At 34.8% G+C, this 21,556-nt stretch overlaps 1 protein-coding gene across 2 annotated transcripts in view; it reads right to left on the bottom strand.

The window, feature by feature from the left end:
- Window positions 1-19,882, bottom strand: part of ARHGAP29 (Rho GTPase activating protein 29) — a 55,570-nt gene extending 35,688 nt beyond the window's left edge. For both annotated transcript variants that reach the window (XM_028087642.1, XM_028087643.1), the window contains exons 1-2: window positions 19,678-19,882; window positions 6,991-7,125 (exon numbers count right to left, since the gene is read on the bottom strand). In XM_028087642.1, coding sequence (XP_027943443.1) covers window positions 6,991-7,125; window positions 19,678-19,882 — 340 coding nt within the window. The remainder of the gene's footprint in view (window positions 1-6,990; window positions 7,126-19,677) is intronic.
- Between the last annotated feature and the right edge of the window lie 1,674 nt (window positions 19,883-21,556).

The following is a 21,556-nucleotide window of genomic DNA, read 5'->3' as shown; positions in this document are numbered from 1 at the left end:
TGACCTCATGACCTGAGCTGAAGGCAGACGCTTAACCGACTGAGCCGCCCAGGCGCCCTGCCTAGGTTAAATCTTAAACTCTGTCTCCTACTAGGGACTTAACACAACTGCTCTGTGCCTCAGTCTCCTCACTTATAAAGTGGGGACAACAATATGTATTTTGAGAACTGTGATGAAAATGGAATGAACAAAGAACAGAGCCTGTTACAAAGAAAATGCTCAATAAATGTTAGTTATTATTTTCACTCAAAACCACTTCACAACACTGCCGACAAAAACCTGTGAGTCAAACTTGGATGCCTTTTTTCTTCTGCGTTTTCATCCTACTTGTCCACTCTACAACTCTCAACAGCTTTACCACTTAATGCATGTGCAAACTTGGACAAACCTCTCCATGTCCCAGCTTCCTTATATGCAAAACGGGAATTGACAGAGTAACAGTATTGACCTGAAAAATCTGCTGTGAGAATTAATGGGATAATCCACGCAGAGTTTAACAGTGTCTGGCACAGAGTAAGTACATCCTCAATAATGTCTGCTATTATTACTGCAAATATTAACCACTTTCTTCCACCTTGAAATATTTTGCACTCTTAGAAGCAATGTGTTATAGTAACTAGATGACGTGGGGCTTCAGAGTTTTTTTTCGAATCTAACCTCTACCACTTCCTGTGTTATTCTGAATACATCACCTCACTGCAATTTCTTCATCTGTAAAATGGCGTATCACTGAAAGAAATGACTGAGAAAACAAACGTAAAGCACCTAGAGGACACTGCTTGGTACTTAGTACCATGTTCTGTGTATCTATCTATTGACAATTTTACTTTATATAGTCATCCCCACCCAGCCTGCAGTTCCCTTTGGCTTTCTTCTCTACACATTATCCCCACAGAACTGTATCCACTTTTATACCTTTGAAGGAAATGAATCCTTAAAACTACCTATCTAGTTCTCACCTCTGAGCTCCAGATCCACATTTCCAATGGTCTGTTTGATATATTCTTTCTCCTACTTCCCAGGCTTTACCCATCAGCATTACAACCTCAACATGTCCTACCTGAACCCTATCCTCCCTTCTATTCTGCCCTGCAAGCCTACTCTTTCCTATATATTCCTTAGCTCATTATCTTTGCTTTCAAAATACCTCTAAAACATTTCTTCTTCCGTTCCTTGAGAGCTTGTTTGGAGGTTCTAGCAGGGGAGAGCAGCTGCTCGTATACCCTTGACCGAAGAACGGTCCTCCTCTATCGGGGAAGGTTGTCCTCCTCGACCGAGCGCGCAGCTTCGGGAGGGACGCACCTAGAGCGGCGAGGGAGGAAGGGGACACCCGCCTAGCCAGCCAGATCAGCCGAATCAACCCTGGTGATCAATGGGGTAACAGATGTCGCAGCCACATCGCCCTCACATCCTTCTTCTTCCTTTCCATTCCCACTGCCATTTAGTTCAGAAGGCCACATTTTACCTGGAGTCTGGATTATTTAACAACCGGATAATTGGTGTTGCTGTCTCCACTCTCTTCTCCCTATTAGCCATTCTTCAAAATGGCATCAAAATTTTGCTCACGGTTTAAATATCTGTCTCCCTTGGGCTCCCTATTAAGTCACAACAATAAGCACTAAGACACATTTAGTATCTCTTTAAGAAATCACATGAATATCTTTCATACCTAGCATCTATTAGTGACTTTCAAACTTTTTTGACCACAACCTTCAGTAAGAAATACATATTATATCACGACCAAGTATACCATACACATATAATAGCTATTAGTTATACAACACCTATGAAGTTTCAAAACATCCTTAAGTCTTATACAATGAGTGTTGCATTCTGATTTTTCTTTTCTATTCTCTTTCATATTTTAAAAACGCTGGTCACAATCCCTAAATCAGGGCCCACAGTTTGCAAACCACTGAATTAAAGGATATAATGTAGGCAAATTTTCATCATATGCATGGGGAAAAAATGGTTAAGGGGACAAACCAAAAAGCAGTAAGGCTTACAAATTGAAAATTTTAAGTTGCTTCTGAGAAACACTAAGGACAACTTGAAGAAATGAAATGCATACTATACTCTCAGAAATGCTAAATATGTAACTTCTCCTTAATTTATAAATTTAATTATAAGTTTATAAATTTATAAATTTTACTCATTGTCCTCAAAATATCAATAGATATTTTTTGGAATTTAGATAAGCCAATTCAAAAGTCCTGAGGAGAAAATAAAATCCTCAACAAAAAGAGTAACAGAAAGAAGAGTTACCCCTACCAGATACTAAAACATACTATGCAACTACAATAAAGATAGCGTGGTATTGGCACATGACTAAACAAATCAATGGGACATAAAATAAAGTCCAAAAATAGATATAAATATATATGACAGTTTAATGTATTTATGATAAAAATGGCATCTCAGATCAATGGGGAAAAGGTGAATTGTTTAATAAATAAGCTAGACATGTAGACATTCTAGAATGTATCAAGGACTCAAATTTAATAAATGACATCATGAAAACATTAAACAAAAACACATTGGAAAATGTTATTATAATCTCAGAGCAGGGAAGTCCTTCCTAATACCTGAAACCCAAGAACCATAAAAAAGACTGATAGCTTTAAATGCAAAAATAAAATACCATAAGCAAATCAAAAGATAAAGAAAATGTGCAACTTATATCAAAGATGAAGGGTAATGCAATATATGTTAAGAAAAAAAAAAGAAGATAGCAGGAGGGGAAGAATGAAGTGGGGGAAATCGGAGGCAGAGACAATGGACTCTGAAAAACAAACTGAGGATTCTAGAGGGGAGGGGGGTGGGGGGATGGGTTAGCCTGGTGATGGGTATTAAAGAGGGCACGTTCTGCATGGGGCACTGGGTGTTATGCACAAACAATGAATCATGGAACACTACATCAAAAACTAATGATGTAATGTATGGTGATTAACATAACAATAAAAAATTTAAAGAAAAAAAAGGAGAAGGTAGGGAAAAATGAAGGGGGGCGGGCAAGATCAGAGGGAGAGATGAACCATGAGAGACTATGGACTCTGAGAAACAAACAGGGTTTTAGAGGGGATAGGGGTGGGGGGATGGGTTAGCCTGGTGATGGGTATTAAGGAGGGCATATACTGCATGGAGCACTGGATGTTATACGAAAACAATGGATTGTGGGTCACCACATCAAAAACTAATGGTGTGTATTGTATGGTGAGTAACACAATAAAATTTTTTTAAAAATACAAAAAAAATAAAGATTAAGGGTAAATTTCACTTACACAGAGTTTCTACAAATCAGTACTAGGAAAAAAAGGCCAACCATCAAAAAAAAAATGAATAAAGGGTCAACTCACATAAAAGGATGTACAAATGGCTCTAAAACATATGAAAACATACTCAACTGCGCTCAAAATGAGGGAAATGCAAGTCAATCTATACTAAGATGCCAATTTTTACTATCAGACTGGGTGACAAAGCTTGGTAACCAGCTCTGTTGGCAAAGGTGCAGTAAGTCAGCCTTTTCAGCACGGCTATCAGAATGGCAGAACCACTGCAGAGGTTATTTAGCAATATAAAAAAAATAAATACAAATGAACAAGGTTATTCATCAAAGCATTATTTGTAATAGAAAAAAAATGGAAATAATCCAAATATCCATTAGTGAATTGGTAAAATAAATTATAGCACATGAGCATAACAGATTACCATGCAGCTTTGAAAAATAAACAGAACAAATCACAACAAAAGAATTAGAGAATTCTTTATGTATAGAACATAACTCAGAACAATGAGCAAGGAGCAGAATGCTACCATTTGTGTAAAAAGGAGAGCAAAAAAAAGAACATATTGTATTGTTTATATATGCATAATATGTCTCTAGAAAGATACACAAAAATCCAGCAATAGTTGCTGCTCATCTAGGTAAAGGAAAGGGTAGCTAAGCATCTGAGGTAGGAAAGACACTTTACTGCTAAATACTCTTTTATGCCATTTGCATTATGAACCATTTCAATGTACTGCCTATTAAAAAATTAAGTTTTCAAAACAGAAAGAAGACACAAAGCTTCTACAATTTTAGATGCATAATTAAAGCTTGTGTTTCTTTTTTGTCATTTTTTCAATATAGGGCAAAATACAGATCATGAAAAACCTAAATAAATGGTCATATTAATCTAAATTACAAATAAGATTGACTAAAATAATTGTAAATAGTGAAAACACAAACACTTATGTACATAATAAATTACTGAGTGCTGAAGATGTCTTTTATCTACTTCAAAAATAAGCTGTATCTCTCTTACCATATTGCAAATATTTTGTCAGACTTAACTTCCTGCTTGGAAACAGGAGGAGACACAGGAAATACAAATCACGACTAGAATGAATGGGGAAGAGCTTTTTTTAAAAAGTTTTTAATTTAAAGCTTTAAAATATTCTTTTAAAGTTATCAAAAGGTAAATTCCATACTTTAAAAAAAAGAGGAGTCAAAAGATTCCAATGCATTTATTATGCATAGGAAGTGGACAGACTTTATGCATCCACACCTACAGTACCACAAACAAAATTATACCTCCCTGATTCTAAAGTGTTTTTTTAAATGTCCTGGTTATATTTGCCAAATGCATCGACAGTTAAGATGTCCAGGGCAAGTCATGTCATCTTTGTTTTTGAAATGTAATCAGGGGCTTAAGACAAAATGATCTCCACATTCCGGAAGCTTTCTGATCCTAACGTACGATAGCTTTTTTTCTTTGAGCTTCCCCCATTTAAGATAGAAATAAAAATGCACTTTAATAGGTTTTTGAAAATATTAAAATGGATAGCATATGCAAAATATCTAGATTGCCATAGAACAGATATTCAAAAATGGTTTCTACCTCCCCCTTGCCTTTCCAGGGTTTGAAAATTATCATTAAAAGAAAAAATTAAATAAGTTCTAATTTAACCTCGATTTTTCAGGTCACTGAATATTTTTCATTTTTAAACTCCCTTCGCTTAGATGGCCTCAACAATAAGAGTAAGGAGGAAAGGTTTTATTTAAAAACAGAAACTTATACCAACGAAAAGACAATTTTTACATTTTCTAGTCTCATGGAGTCTTACTGAAACAGAATAAGTTTAGGAACAACAAAGTAATCTTTTAAATTTAACCCAAACCAAAAGTAAAATGGTAACAATAATCCCAAAGGTAAAGACAGTCATAGTGGGAGATAATATTCAAAAGATAGCTTTACCTCAAAGGAAAAAAGATCTCCAAGGCAGCTGAGAGGCCACTTTCTTCAAGTCTGTTTCTGGAATGTGGACACCAACTATACACAGGCACACTCCTTCCCCAGGACATCCTGACTGCACACAATAGCTACTGACAACAATTGAATGAACTGTGGTCGCTATTTCCAAGCATGGAAATTTTACTATCTATAGACGCAAATTTCCCTATCTAAGTTAAGTTAAATGGCACTTATAAACAGTCTCTTTAAAAACAAATTTGGTTACTAAGCACATTTTTAAAAGTCACAACAAACTTCATTTTTCCCACTTAAAGCCATCTACATGTGTTTCAATACTTGAAATACAGAAAAAGAAAGAAACAAAGAGAAAGAACCACTCAGGCACAATAAATCTATGTCAAAAAGCAGAGGAAGTGGTTCTCAGGTATGTGGACCATATTTTATTGACAGGTTTTTATTTTCTCCCCCTGCCTCATCCCTTGACACTTGCCCTTTGCCTCCTCTAGATAGGAATGTGTTCACCAACTGCACCAAGTTCTTCACATCCTGATTTCTTACAAAAGTGCTCTATGTCACAGTCCCCAACCTCCACACATCCTAACCCAGGAAATGCCCACCCGACCTTTGAGACTCAGAACAGGTAATTCCCCTCCCCGCCAAATCCTTTCCTTTCCTTATTCAACCCAGGGTGAGTCACTTTCTGTAGTTACTTTGCTTGAATTCAGATTACTTATCAATGACATTTAACACTGACAATCACTTCCTAGAACCTCATACTTTTTAAACTCCAAGACAGCTTTCTCTACACCATCTCCCTATTTCTTAGGTGTTTCTCAGGCTCCTCTATTTTCTCTCTGTCCCTGGGATCTCATACTCAGCCCACACTTACTCTGCCTACTTTGAGTTGGTGCCGGCCTCTTCCATTACCACCTACACACCAACAGCTCTCAAGTCCCCACCTTCAACCACAAACTTCACATTAATCCTCAACCTTCCACCTGTCCTGTTTTATCAAACCAACATCCATCCCCTCTTCGGTAACAACCACACTCCACCTCCAGCACACTACAGCTTCTTAGATCAGACTGTCAGCCCACACCCAGCCCCTTATTGCTAATGATCTCCTAACTGAACCCCCTGCCTCATTCTTCTCAAATACTCCCTTCACTCTCAATCCTTTTTGTACACTGCAGTCCAGAATAATCGATTCTAATGAAATATTTTTGGTGGCAAATCATTTCATTAGAGGATAAATCCCAACTCTTAGATCTTTAGCACATGTACTATACATATATGTGTGTGTATATCCATATATAATTTTATTTTTCTTTTTCACATTAAAAAAAAGATCCCAATTAAGTCTTTTTCTCTGTTTGGCTCCCTCCTTTAAGCGGAGTCACTACAAATGGCCATTTTCCAGCAACAATTGTCCTTACAAAACAACTGACATTTAAACTTTTTGAGTTTTTTGAAAGAGTGCATGCTCTTTTGAAGTAGGTTTTAAATGTCAGTTGTTTAGTTTATTTCAGTTATTATTTTTAAACTGCTTCCTGCCAAATGCAGTTTTAATTTTTGAAACGAAGAGAGTTTTAGGTATGATTTAGTGGGAATATCTACATATCGAAGTATACATAATTCTTATTGATATACATACCAATGCCATGTGGGGAGGTGGCACTATGGTCACTATGGACCAAAATGTATGACTTAGATGCTTTTTGCCCACACCAACCAACTTTTAATACATCTTTCTTACCTTTTACTTTTGCAGTAAGGATTTCTGCAGCATTTTGAAGATCAACAGAATTGAGGTTCTGATGTTTATTCATTACAGATTTTAAAACACGGAGAAGTTCGTCCAGACGTATATGAATGACTTCTTCAAAACAATCTTAAAGAAAAAAGAAATTTATTTGTTTCCCAGACCAAGTTCCAGGAATGCAAACTATGAAAGACCATTTTGAAGCACACTTCAAATAAATAGAAGCAGCGGCCCCACAGTGTTTGCCTACTATATGTTCCCTTGTATTTTCACCACTGCAATTAGTACATTCAATTTATACAGCCCTCAAAAAATCTATAATCATTTTAAGTCAGTAAGGATTTCAGAGTTATGGTCAATTTAGTCCTACCTTTTTCAGGTTTCCCAGTCTAAATACGCTGTCCAGATTGTGCCTTCCTTCCCGGCCCCTACCTATCCCCAGCCTGCTCCGCTCATTCACACCAACTCTGGTCAGATGCACGCAGACACGATTTTATAATCCCTGGAAATAAGGTGTCATATAATTTATCATCCAAACCAAAAAACTCTAAGCAAGTGAAAAGGGAAGTGCCACTCCTCCTGCCAGCACCAAGAGGCATATTCCTGGATCACCATCCCAGGTTAAACAAGAAAGTATAATCACCCTAACTTTTTAAACCCCTCAAGTAATCTTCAAAAGTCTGAAAAGACAACTACTTTAAATGCAATACTCTGATGCAATTTTCCTTTCTGGAAGCTTACATACAGCACTAGTGTTTAATAATAGTTAAATAATAATAGTTAATAACAGTTAACATTTTTTATATGCTTATGTGGTAGGTACTGTTAAAAGCACTTAAAAGCTATTATCTCATTAACTTTCACATCAATCTTATTAGGTAATTTTAAAACATCCACTGAACAGAAGAGAAAATTGAGGCACACCTAAGTTCACCACGTTACTAAACCATGGGGCCAGAATTTGAACTCAGGGAGTATAATTCTAGAAGCCATGCTCTTAATGTTAGACTACCTCCTCCTGAAATAGCTTAAAAAACAAACAAAAACCATTTTTTAAATAGAGTGTCATCTTATACAATTAACTTTTTCAGAAATGTTGAAAAGATAACCATTAGAAATAGAAACTGTCTTTAGAATAAAAAAACAAAAATGAAAAATTCTACCATCATCCATCAAATATGCCATTCCTTAACTGTCTTATCAAGGGAAAAAAAGGTGTAGGCAAGGTGGGGAGCTGGGTACATCAGGGCAAAGAGTATTCCAGGGAAGAGGCAAAGAAGAATAGTTCAAGGAGTAATGGAAGCAGAGAGAATAGAAGTGCTTTCAGGAGAAAACGTGACTCATTCATCCAACGAATTTTAATGACAGAAATATAGGAGAATAGGTGCTGGCTGAAGTAACCTTGGAAATGAGTAAGTCTATAAAGACTAAAAAAAGCAAAGGAAATGCACATAAGTACTATACTTGATAAAGCATTTTCAATGAAGATTCAGGTTAACAATTTTGATGCTGCTATACATACATACAGGAATTGAAAAACTGTGTAAATGGATGGTAGATTTTGGGAGCCAGGCATCTCACTGTTGGAGTAGAAATTTACAAATAAATGTAATGATTCATATTGCAGTAGATTAGAGTTAGACACTTCAGTAAGAATTCATGTTTAGCTTAATACAGACACAGGTGGTTACATATAGAAATGTTTATAGATATGTATATTTACAGAGGTTCGTATACACACATATATTTCTTTGCTCTGTCGGCTGAAAGGGCCTAAAAGAAATGACACCCAGTAGGAACAAGCACAACTACCACCCTGAGCTTGGTTTCTACTATCATTTGCTAAATAAAAGATATCAGGGCTCCTCACACAAATGAATGATTCTAGGACTGGGACAGAAAACATGCAGGATGAGTTAGGCACATCTAGTAGAAAAAACTAACCCTCACACTGACTAAGGTACGTCAAGGGTACACAGGAGCCAACTGAAAGAGCTCCTAATGGCCAAAGCTAGAACAATTTGAGCAACAAATAAAGTAGTACTGTATTATAACTCAAAGTATAAAGTAAATATCCATGAGTACATACTGACACAAATAAATGATTGAATAAATTAGTGAGTGGAGGAAAAGAGACAAATCTCTTGGATAGAAGAATGCTAAATAATTTATAGAGATATTTTGTCCTCAGGAGGTGGAGCATGCATAGAGTGACTTCCTTCCAAAGAGTAGAGTAGAGAAAGTGGGACAGAATGAGTAACTTTAAAGTAGAGAAACTTTATTATTAAGACAGGTGATCAAGGTCGACATTAATAGTGATAAATCATGTTTCTTGATATAACCCGTGATGAAATGGCACTTTACAGCTGTTCATCCCAATATCCTAATCTAATCATGAGAAAAGCATCAGATAAATTCTAATCAGGATGCATCCTACAAAATACCTAACCAGCATTCCTTAAAACTGTCAGATCATCAAAAATGAGGGAAGTCTGAAAAACTATCACAACCAAGGAGGGCCTAAGGAGACATGAGAATTAAGTGTAATACGATAGGATCCTAGAAGAGAAAAGGGACATTAGGAACAATTTATGGCAATATGAATAAAACTATGGGCTTTAATCAATAATAATGTATTATTATCAAATCCTGGTTCACTAACATGCACCATACTAATGTTAAGATGTTAATAAGGAAGAAAAACCTGGTAAAAGAATATATAGGAACTCTCTGTCCTATCTTTTCAATTTTTCTGTAAATCAAAAACTGTTCTAAAAATAAAGTCTATTTAAAAAATAAAATACAGATGGGCAAGAGATATTAGGAATATTATGTACTTTTGGAATTTTCCCAGTAAATATATATTACTTTTATAATTAAAAAATTCATTTATAATTTTTCAAATCCTAGGGAATATGTGATATGCAGTTTAAGGAATTATCTTAAATGATCACTATCTATATCGTCTGTTTTAGAATTGTGTATGTTATTTCCCTCAGTAGGTTTACTTAGTTGAGACAGTATGGCTTAGTGGTTGGTTGAAAGCATTATCTCTAGAACCAGATTGCCTGAATTTGAATTTCAGCTCCATGGTTTATAAACCTTGAGCAAGTTACTTAACCTCAGTGTGCCTCAGTTTCCTCACCCATAGAGGGAAAATAATGGTAGCTACTTCATAGGATTGTTGGATTCAATGAGTTGAAACACATAATGCACTTGGAACAGTGGCCAAAACACAGTAAGCCCACCATAAATGTTTACAGCTATTTTTATTAGTTAATGCAATAGTAGAAATAGGTTAATAACACAGGTTAGGTCTGAAATGGAACCTAGTAGCTTTGAAATAAACTTCTGGAAAATAATATAGCTTAAATAGTTGTAAAAATAACATTACATTTTTTCCCAGTTTTGCATTGCAAAGTCTATTGTTATATATATACATACACACATATATATACATATAAAGCTAGTTAATGATAATACTTCTGCCTACTTATCAAAATCAAGGTTGAATACCTAATACCATAAAGAGTTGTACTGTACTCTTTTTAAAACCTAACTTACGTTAGTATTAAAAGAGAAAGGAAAGGCAGTTATCTCTATTCTATACTCTGATGTTTCACAATAAAATCTACAGATATAAATACACTTGGGGAATACTATAAGAATACTTTGCCTTATTTTAAGGTCTCAGGTCAAAGAGCTTGATTTTTGAGTGCCAACAACCATCAATATTCAAAATTAGTGTTGGGTAGCAAGAACTACAAAACACTAACGGCTTAAGTGCCTAAATAAACCAAGATAATAAATTCTGGTCTTCTCAGAGTCAAGGAAATTAAATATGTGGAATTAAATATATTTCAAAATTGTTAAATGTTTTTCAATTTTCTTATTTTTAATTTCTAAAACAGTAAATAGTAACAGATACAGCCCACATAAACAAAAACCTTCAGGGTCCTCAATAACTTTTAACAGTGTAAGAGGTCTTGAGAACCCCCGCTATGGGATTCTTAAAAATCACTGCAAAACATCCCAGCAACTGTTAACACAGTATGGTATAAAACATATAAATGTTTTACCAACTTGAAATTCTTTTTTTCCTACAAGGAAGCTTTTATAAACAGATACTGAAGTTGTTTCAAGTCAAAATACTAAAAAACAGTAACTGAGTTAGTGATAAATTTCAGAAGTATGTCAAATTACCCTATAAATAATTCCAATTTCCTTTGATTGAACCCATTTCTGAGGCCTACAAATCAACAGAAATGAACATGACAACTATGTTTTAAAAATATTAATTACAAAGATTCATAAACTTCCCTGAATAGATGAATCAACTACTTGAACATCAGTATATTCAGATAATACTTCAAATGGAACTTTATAAATTAGCAAGCCCTTAATTATATTTTTAAGTGGTAAAGAAATGTTGTTTTTACCAAATGTCCTTTTACACTATAATAGGCTAAAGCTACCTCAAATTATTTTTATGAAGCAAAAAGCCTCTTAAACTGAAAATATAACTTTTTTAAAAAAGGTTTAAAGAGTTTAAGTAGCTCTTTCGCCAACACTAAATACTATTCCCACTCCACCCCGCCAAATATTAGCAGCAATGAGCAAAGCCAATGAGTTACTACTGTTCCTCCCCAAAACATAAGAAAGCTGTTAAGTGGCTAACTGGTATCATAGAAAATAAAAGATTCAGGAGTGCCCGGCTGGCTCAGTCAGTAGAGCATGGGACTCTTAACCACGGTTTTGAGTTCAAGCCCCACAATGGGCATGGAGCCTACTTGGAAAAAAAAGAATAGATTTAGATCAAGAAACCTGTGTTCCAATGCTTGATCTTCCACTTCCTTGAAATGATGTTGAAATATACAATTCTTAGTTTCTCTGATCCCAGATTCATCATTTGTAGAACAGAATTAGTAAGAACACCTGTTCTAGTTACTTTATGTTGTTGTGAATGTCAAATAAATGAACAAAAACAAAACTGCTTTATAGACTTAATATATAAACAGCTATTATTTCTAGTAAATCTGTAAGCCAAACTAAATACCTTTGACAATAGATTTGTCTCACACAGAATTAGTCAACAACAAAGACACTTATAGCAAAGTCTCACAATATTTTGGCTAATGAAAAAGACACTAAAGTTAAGTTTCAGTTTCATCTTATATATAAAATCTAAATTAGTAAGTTAATTGGAAATAAAGTTATAATTAAGGATATATTTAATATAAAAATATAATTTATGCAATTACTATAATGTTCAGCCAAAATCTTAATACTAGTTACCTAGAAGAGTAAAACTCCTGTATCCCAACGTTTGCTTGTTTATCTACCATCCCTGCAATATGGTAATCTGAATTTTAATTTATTGTTTCACTCATTTGTGCCGTTTATTTTCTGCTTCATTCAGCTTATCAAGTGAAAACAGATTAGCCAGCTCCACTTTTTGGTTCTCATGCATTAACACAATACCACAGTGTTTATACTGCAAACATTACATGGAAATGCTTAAGTAAATAAATGAAAAAACCATGGTGTTTTCCTTGATTTTAAAAAACTGACAATAATTTTTAAAACCAGTCTTGTTAATTCAGCTTAACCTCTCTGGGAAAGCAATGAAAACAAGGAGGAAAATAAGTTTCAGAACTTACCACTAGGAAACCCCCCCCCCTTTTTTTTTTGCCGTAATGCCTTCTGAATTTACAGGATAAAAGCAAAGTCTGAGCAGCAGCTTTCTTTATCCAGCCACTTGGGGACTGTAAAAATAATAATAGCTGACATTTTAAAACACTTATTCTAAGAGCTTTACATATATGAACTCTAATCTTCACAACATCCCAATAACGTAGGTGCTATTCTCTCCTTCCAACAGATATAGAAACTGAGGCACTTGAGAAGTAACTTGCTCAAGGCTACATACAACCATGAAGTGTCAGAATGAGGGTTCCACCTTAGTTGTTCTAGCTCTAGAATTTGTGCTCTTAATCACTATGACATGTTAACATGATTAAAGAAGTTATGGCTTAATGACAGGTACTCTGCAGTCTGTGATTTAACAGGCTTTAACTTCTAATCAAATATGCCAGTTACTATTATAAATGGTGTTAAATTATGTAAACCATTCCAGGAAAGTGCAAAAAAAAAAAAAGCAGTCACCTAAGAGCTGGCACATATGTCATAAAGGAGCTACCTATATTTCATACTTCATTCCTCAAAGATTCATTTCAAAGTCAGGACCTATCAACATCTACCTGAACTTCTCCTAAGTGATATCCATTAGAAATCACTTCTGGAGAGGTTTACTTCTTTTTTTTTTTTTTTTTAAAGATTTTATTTATTTATTTGAGAGAGAGAATGAGAGAGAGAGAGAGTACATGAGCGGGGGGGAAGGTCAGAGGGAGAAGCAGACTCCCCGCTGAGCAGGGAGCCCGATGCGGGACTCGATCTTGGGACTCCAGGATCATGACCTGAGCCGAAGGCAGTCGCTCAACCAACTGAGCCACCCAGGCACCCCTGGAGAGGTTTACTTCTTTTAGAAGTAGAAGGACATATCTGAGACTAGCAACCTAAGCTTTCTAATATTTTACAAAATTTCTGGCACAATAGAGAGGATAAAAGTTAATTAATATTCATCAGTGGTAAAATTAACTCTATTGAAATTTGTCTGAAATAAATTTGCACATCCTCCCATATACTCGCCTGGGGAAAATTGAGTTAATCAACAAGACAGGATTTCAACTGAGACTTTGAAAATTTATGCAGAACTTCCCTCTCACAATAGAACATATTATTTAATGGCATTAAACTTTTTATTTAACTTCTATTCAAAAAAATTTGCTTTACAAAGTTAACCTCTTCTGACTATAGTTCTGCCAAATTTAGGACCTAGACAGAATTCATCAGAAGCTATCACTTATAAGATTCAGTTATGTTTTTACAAAATACAAAATAAAAGTGATAGACTCTTAAATCAGAAAGCTTAACTTTATCTGCAACTGATGATAAAGTTTTATCTCCTTTTCTAGCCTATTTAAAGAACAAAACAAAAACAAGGCACCATTGTCACAACAGTAAACTTATTAAATTTTAAAATAGTGTATTAGACAAACTACCAATTTTCCTTCAAATGTATTTTACAATGGCAATGGATCCTTCCAAGCACTGAGGAGCAGAAAAATTAAGTAATTCACACTATTCTTTCTAGCCCAATTAAAAAGACTTGCACCTTTCAAATTCCCAAAAGTTGAGCCTCCTTGAATGGTGTTCTACCTGAAATGAGGAGGTATGTCGCAGAGTTTAAGATTATTGTATGAACTAGAAGAACATTTATGAATCTGTTCTTTGGAATTAAGAAGACATTATTCCTCAGGGGGACAACCATAAACTTAAGTGGTATTTACACAGCACATAAGTTAACTGCTAGTGTTGTATTTAAACACAGAAAGTATATGTATAATAGAGCACCTTCAGCATTTTAAAATAAAATGTAAAATCTGGCCCTGTAATTATTCATAATGCATCTTAATGACACTGGACAGAAATCTAAAACCTCAAATTCCACATGTACTACTTATACAAGACTACAGGGCAACCTCTTCCTGGAAATGAACAGTGGACAGTGGACAGAGAATCAACAAACACTCTCAGTTATCCTATCAAAGCATGAGTTTTCACAGTCCTATGATGTCCCACATTAAACTCTCCATTTTTATTTGTAAATAAAAAGAGCAGAGACGAACTGCATACCTCTCTTGCCCGTTACCACAACTCTTTGGTAGACACTTATTTCTCTAATCAGTTCCTCAACTATGGCAACGTGAGCTTCACATTCTCACTTTTCACAAATTTCACAAATACCCACATTTAAGAAAGTTATCATAAAACTCACATTAAAAAAATCCTATAGGCTGATGGGAGGCAGGTGTCCTCTAAAATGCATTATATGGAGGGCCCCTAAGTGGCTCAGTTGGTTGAGTGATCAACTCTTGATTTCGGCTCAGGTCAGGATCTCAGGGTCATAAGACTGAGCCCCAGATGGGGCTCCACGCTCAGCAGGGAGTCTGCTTGAGATTCTCTCTCACTCCCTTTCCATCTGCCCCCCGCCGCCCGGCTTGCACATGCATGCTCTCTCTCCCTCTCACTCTAATATAAATAAATAAATCTTTAAAAAAATGCATTATATATTTGGAAAACAAATACTTAGCTGTCTTCTCCAGCTCTGAATTCTCAATATTCAAAACAATGTACAATCTCCAACTCCAGTGAAATTCTGAATCACAGAATTATGAAATTGGTAGCATCTGGTATAGCACCTCATTCTTAAATCATTAAATGAATGAGGCCATATGCCAAAACTAATCAGCAGCAGAACAAGGCCAAGAACCTAGATAGTGTGATTCTCTTTTCAGAGCTTTCTGCCATCCATTACTACTAATTTCATCAATTTGTGTAGCCTGGCTGGAAACTGATCTGCTGGTTCAAATCAAAGAATAGCATTAAAGCTCTCACTCCAAAGGCAACTTAAAAGGATTCTAAATAGACCCCAAGCGTTCCTATTTCTAAATAACATTTTCTTAAATTTGCTCCAGTAGCAGTTTTTTCTAGGTTTCTTTTAATGCTATAGAAATAAAAAATATTTATAGCTCAAGAATTCATCTCAGTAGTCTTGAGACTGATGTCTATGCCAGCACTGTCCAACAGAAATTTCTACAATGATGTAAGTATTTATATCTTCACTTTCCAAAATGGTAGCTGCTAGCTACATATGGCTAATAGGCACGTGAAATATGGGTACTTCAACTGAAGAGCTGAATTTTTTATCTTAATTAAATTTAAATAGCCACATGTCTAGAGGTTACCATATTGGATAGTGCAGGTTTAGATGTTCCCCATTGAAAAACTGGCTGATGAAATAATGGAAGACTTAGTAGGATTTTTTTTAAAGTACCTGCCATGTGAAGCAGTTGAGATAGCATGGAAAGAACACACCATTCTGCATTTATGACCTCTGGATTCCAAGTGAAACCACTATATATCAGCAATAAGAGGTTGATGAAGGGCGCCTGGGTGGCTCAGTTGGTTGGGCGGCTGCCTTCAGCTCAGGTCATGATCCTGGAGTCCCTGGATCGAGTCCCACATCGGGCTCCCTGCTCAGGAGGGAGTCTGCTTCTCTCTCTGACCCTCTTCCCTCTCGTGCTCTCTATCTCTCATTCTCTCTCTCTCTCAAGTAAATGAATAAAATCTTTAAAAAAAAAAAAGTCAAAAGTCTTTAAAAAAAAAAAAAGAGGTTGATGAAATCACACAATCTAAGTTATACATACAACCCATCCATGAAATGGGGCTAAAAGTACCTGTCTTTTTGGGGACTCTTTGATTAAATGCTGTTTGTATGTAAAAATACTCTACAAAATGCAAAGCACCATATGTAATTACGTATTTTTTTTTAAGATTTTATTTATTTATTTGACAGAGACAGAGCGAGAGAGGGAACACAAGCAGGGGGAGATGGAGAAGCAGGCTTCCCGAGGAGCAGGGAACCTGATGTGGGGCTCGATCCCAGGATCCTGGGATCATGACCTGAGCCGAAGGCAGATGCTTAACGACTGTGCCACCCAGGCACCCCAATGACGTATCATTTCTATAACAAGTTCAAGGAAAGGAAAATGTGGCTCTTAAACAATCATAAACATATTAATCTAAGCCTAGTCTCAAAAATATGACTGAACACCTGAAGCAATAGTCGACTGACTTTGCACATCACTGCCTCATGAAGGGTAACATATATAAAGAAAATGGTATTCAGATTATACCAAAAGGTGATTTAACGGTATACCTACATTCTTTATTTTTAAAAGCTAACTTTTTTAGCTTTTTAACAGCCAACAGACATGGTAATGAACAATGCCAAAAATCTGGCATCCTTCCTCTTAAGGAAGCAAAACAAAATATTGGCAAGGCCACTGACAAGGCTCCCTCACTCCAGAAGAAAAACAGTGAAACAGCTTTTATTTGTCTGGCCAGTTTATGAGTAGGGTGGTAGTAAAGAACAGCAGAAGTGCAGGGAAAGTTCTCAATACCCAGAAGACAAAAACATGGCCTATGTCTAGTCTATAAGAACATATATAACAATACCATCTCAAGTAATTACAGAATTTTAAACTTTTTACCTGCTTTCCTGAAGATTGTATCTCGTGTGATTCTTATAATAATTTTATTAAGGAATAGTTTGATACTCTAACAAGCTGAAAATCATGATCAAATTTGAACACAAGCATATTATTATATAGCATTATTATTTATAATGAGGTTAATTTATGTTTACACATACTCCCTTGTTTAAGAAAAACAAAAAAGGTTCTTTCAACTCAAAATTAGTAATTTCCAGATTTTAATAACAATGATCCAAAGACAGAAAACAAATTTTTGTTAAATCCAAGATTTTGAGGTAGCATATATATATCCTTTTAACTCTGATTAAAGAACCAAACATTCAAAGGTAAATAATGAAAATTCTCTGGCCATGGCTTACTAATGAGAGTTGGTTAAAAAACGGTTTTTACATTTTTAAAATTAATTTACCAGCCATAAATGGCAAACGTTTTTATTATTAGCAATAATATCAAGTATTTAAATTTTGAAGTACTGGTTTTCTTATTAAAAGGACAATATCTTGAGGCGCCTGGGTGGCTCAGTCGGTTAAGTATCTGACTCTTGATTTTGGCTCAGTTCATGATCTCAGGGTCGTGAGATCGAGCCCTGTGTGGTGCTCTGTGCTCAGCAGGGTGTCTGCTTGAGACTCTCTGTCTTCCTCTCCCTCTGTCCTCCCCTACCCTGTGCGCACACTCTCTCAAATAAATAAATCTTTTTTTAAAAAGGGTAATATTTTTATAAATTTTTAATATTTAATTTTCATGAAAACTGTATTTCCATATGCCTACTTTTATCTCAAGGGGCAGTCTCTTTTTGCCATTTTACTTAGAAACTTTCTCTTTTCTCACTTAGGATCAGCTTTCAATCCTCTTTTAGTCTCTGAATTATCTATTCACAAATTGAAATTCACATTAAAAAAACTGAAAATAAAGAGTTGTCCAACTTGTTTTAAATTACCATCATTTTAAATTTGTGAGACAGGGGATAAATATGCAAGATCAGGATTTATAAATGATATAAATCTCCTGAGGAAAACAAATAAAACAAATAAAAATCCTAACTAAAAATCTTATTTATACTAATGAACACTTATATCAATAATTAAAGAAAATTGGATTTTACCCTAAATTGAGGTAAATGATTTGTCAACCAAGGCATCATTTTAAATTTCACTTTCAAAATTAACCCAGTTATGAACTTACACCAAAAAGAATGACTTTTACTATATGTAAATTTAAAAACAAATTTAAAACTCAGTTAAGAACAAGGCTTTATTTAAAACTATGCTTCTTTAAATAAATGGCAGATAGTGTCATTTTGGTAAGAAATTTATTCCCAGTATAATGCTTAATGTATTTAGAATACCTTTCCCTAATAAAAAGAAAACTTTACCATTTAATTGACCATAATTGATTTCAAAATCAAGCTATTAAAATGTATAGGCAACTTTTTTTAGTAAATATTATATATAGTCTCAAAAACATGATTTATGTGATTGTTTTAAGGAAAATTCAAATACTAAAATTTTGAGGCTATAATTTAAGTCCAGTTATTTTGGGCATTTCATATTGAAATTAGGTTAGAAATAAACTCTTAAAAGCAGCATTTAGTACAAGATGTGATTTAGTCTCCCTTCTAGAACATATATCAGAAAATGAGTATTTATCTTATATGCACAGAAAATATTTATTGAACTCTTATGTCTATGAAGCCCAGAGAGATCTCATATAAATAAAACTAGGAATATTCATTTTCTACATCCAGACCTACCATTATGAATATGGAAATGAACTATTTATCACAAAAGAATAGGGGCTGTATCTTTACTATCATTGCCATCAAATCTGAATATAAAATTATGTATTAAAAGTTAAAAGACTTAGGGACTAATACCAAGTTGGGGAATGCAGATGTATGTAGCTCTTTACTTCAGGAGAACCAAGTCTGGTCTCCATTATCCATTTCTAACTAGACAGAGAATAAATTCTGTGATTATTCCTTAATTGAAGAATAGGTTATAGAACAGCAAAACAGAATTAAGTGTGATTTTAGAGAAAAAAAAAATCACTCAAATGCAGTTATTCCAGATTAAGTTTTAGGAACAATATAGAAAACTGAATCAAGGCAGAAGTATCAAAATTGTAGATGATAAACATTAGCTTGCTTATTAAAGACTAATCAAGGCACTGTATTACCATTAAGAAGGTTAAAATTCCAACAATCTAAAATTTTCCCATGTCAAATGGGCCTAAATGCTAAGAACCAAAGACTGAGTTTCATTTTTTTGTATTCTTGTTCCCTCACACTTACCAACGTTTCTATTATGTATGGTACTACATCTGATAATAAAATAGCTTACACCATAATATCAAACATCAAACATTTGGGGGAAAAGAAGTCATAAAATAACTAAAGCAGAATACCCTGTTCCTACTACTGTGTACTGTTTATCTGTAGCTAGGCTGGAATTTAAAATTTTACAAACTATCCAGTAAGAATGCTAAGAGAAAATAGTTGACAAACCTGAAAGAATAGCTTCTTTCAAATATAGTAACATATGCGAGAACTTCCTGATATCATTCACCAACTCCTTGATGTAATCCGGATCAAAAATGGAATTGGAACTTATGGACTTGAGCCCCATTTCAGGAGTTGTAACATCAGTAGAGAGTTGGCCTGATGACAAAACACGTTTTTTCTTTGTCTTCTTCTGTTTGTGAGCAATCATCCTTCCATAGAACAGTCAGAAAAACTGAAATCCTTAAGTGGAAGGGAGAAAAAACAAGAGAGAAACACAAATACCACATCAACCAGGGGAAACATTAGATTTCCACAAACAGCCCATAGCCCACCTCTGTATTCTATTTATGACAACAACAAACACTGAATTACTAATTTATTTATTAAGTGCCAGTCATCTTGACAGCTCTATGATATGCAAACTACTATTTTCTTCATTTCACAAATAAGCAACCTGAGCTTTGGAGGTTAAATTATTTGTCCAAGCTCTCAGCTAAAAAATGATGAACTGGTTCTTAAAACCCAGATCCACCTTGTTGCCAAAATCCATTCTCTTAATAACTTCTGTGATTTTTTTAATTGTAAAAGTGGTTCTGAAAAGTCACTTGGTGGAAGAACATACTCTAACTCCATGACATCAGCTTCAAAAATAAAGATGCAATATGAGCTCTAACAAAAGAAAAGACCTGCTTTCAAAATCCCCTCCATCATTTACTGTCTGTCCTGACAAGCTGTTAATCATCTCTTCATTTTGATATGCTCATTTATAAAATAGGAATAACATTCTGACAATACCTACCTCATGAGATTATTGTAAGCATTCAAAGAGACAATGGTATAGAAGTGTCTGACACATAAAAGAAGCTCGATTACAGTTAGTTCTCAATAATAATGCATACACACACACACACACACACATACACACTCTAGGTTATCAAGTTTCAGCAAGAATAATTTTCTGTTGAAAACAAGTTCTAAGGGTATCCACTAATCTGATACATCCCGATTGGTTGAACAAATAAGTGTATGAATATCAGAGCAATATTTTTGGTAATTTCAGGATGGTACAGTAAAAACACAATCTTTTGAAATGAAAAAGACTTAGACTTGACTTCTGGCTCAATACTTTCTAAATGTGTGACCTGTATAATTCTGCTTATAGGCCGTGTGAGAATTAAAAGGGGATATAAAATTAAAAGACCTCATATGTAAAACAATCCTGGCACATAGATGAAACTCAGAAAATCTTAGTTTGTTTCTGCTTCATCCTCACATTTTATTTTCCAGAACTGAAAGTCCTAATTTTGTTTGCATTTCTTGAATCAAAAAGGAAATTACTGGAGGAATTAAGTTAGCTCAAGCATAATCATTAAAACATTTTTCAAATATTTTGTCTTCAATATTTTGATTCTTTCAAAATGGTAGAATTACTAAGAACTTCTGTGAAATTTACAGTAGGAAGTTTTACATAATATTCACTGCCAGGTCATGTGTAAGATATATTATTGTATCATTGACTCTTTCCTATACCTCACCGAACTCCCTAGATTTTTTTCCTTCCTAATCTACAGTATCTTTACTCTACCTACTTCTGTCTGTACTATCATACTAGGTGAAGTACCACCATTTCTTGTCTGAGCTATTGTTACTAATTTCCTAATGATCTCTCCACATCCATTCTTACCCCGTTCCAAATGTAATGAGTACACTTTTCAAAACATGAATCCCAACATGTCATTTCTCTGCTTAAAACTCTTCCAAAGGACAAGTGAGAATCTATTGAGAACTCTAAGGCACAACATGAGATCTGGCTCCTACCTACCCATGCACTATCATCTGGAGTCATAATTCCTACTGGACACTCTCAACACTCCTGCCACAC

This window comes from Eumetopias jubatus, unplaced genomic scaffold, assembly GCF_037043125.1.
Source record: "Eumetopias jubatus isolate StellerSeaLion01/CBP00866 unplaced genomic scaffold, mEumJub1_p1.0 scaffold_4, whole genome shotgun sequence".
Lineage (NCBI taxonomy): Eukaryota > Metazoa > Chordata > Mammalia > Carnivora > Otariidae > Eumetopias > Eumetopias jubatus.
The sequence above is the reverse complement of the archived record's forward strand: the minus strand, read 5'-3'. Positions and strand labels throughout refer to the sequence as shown.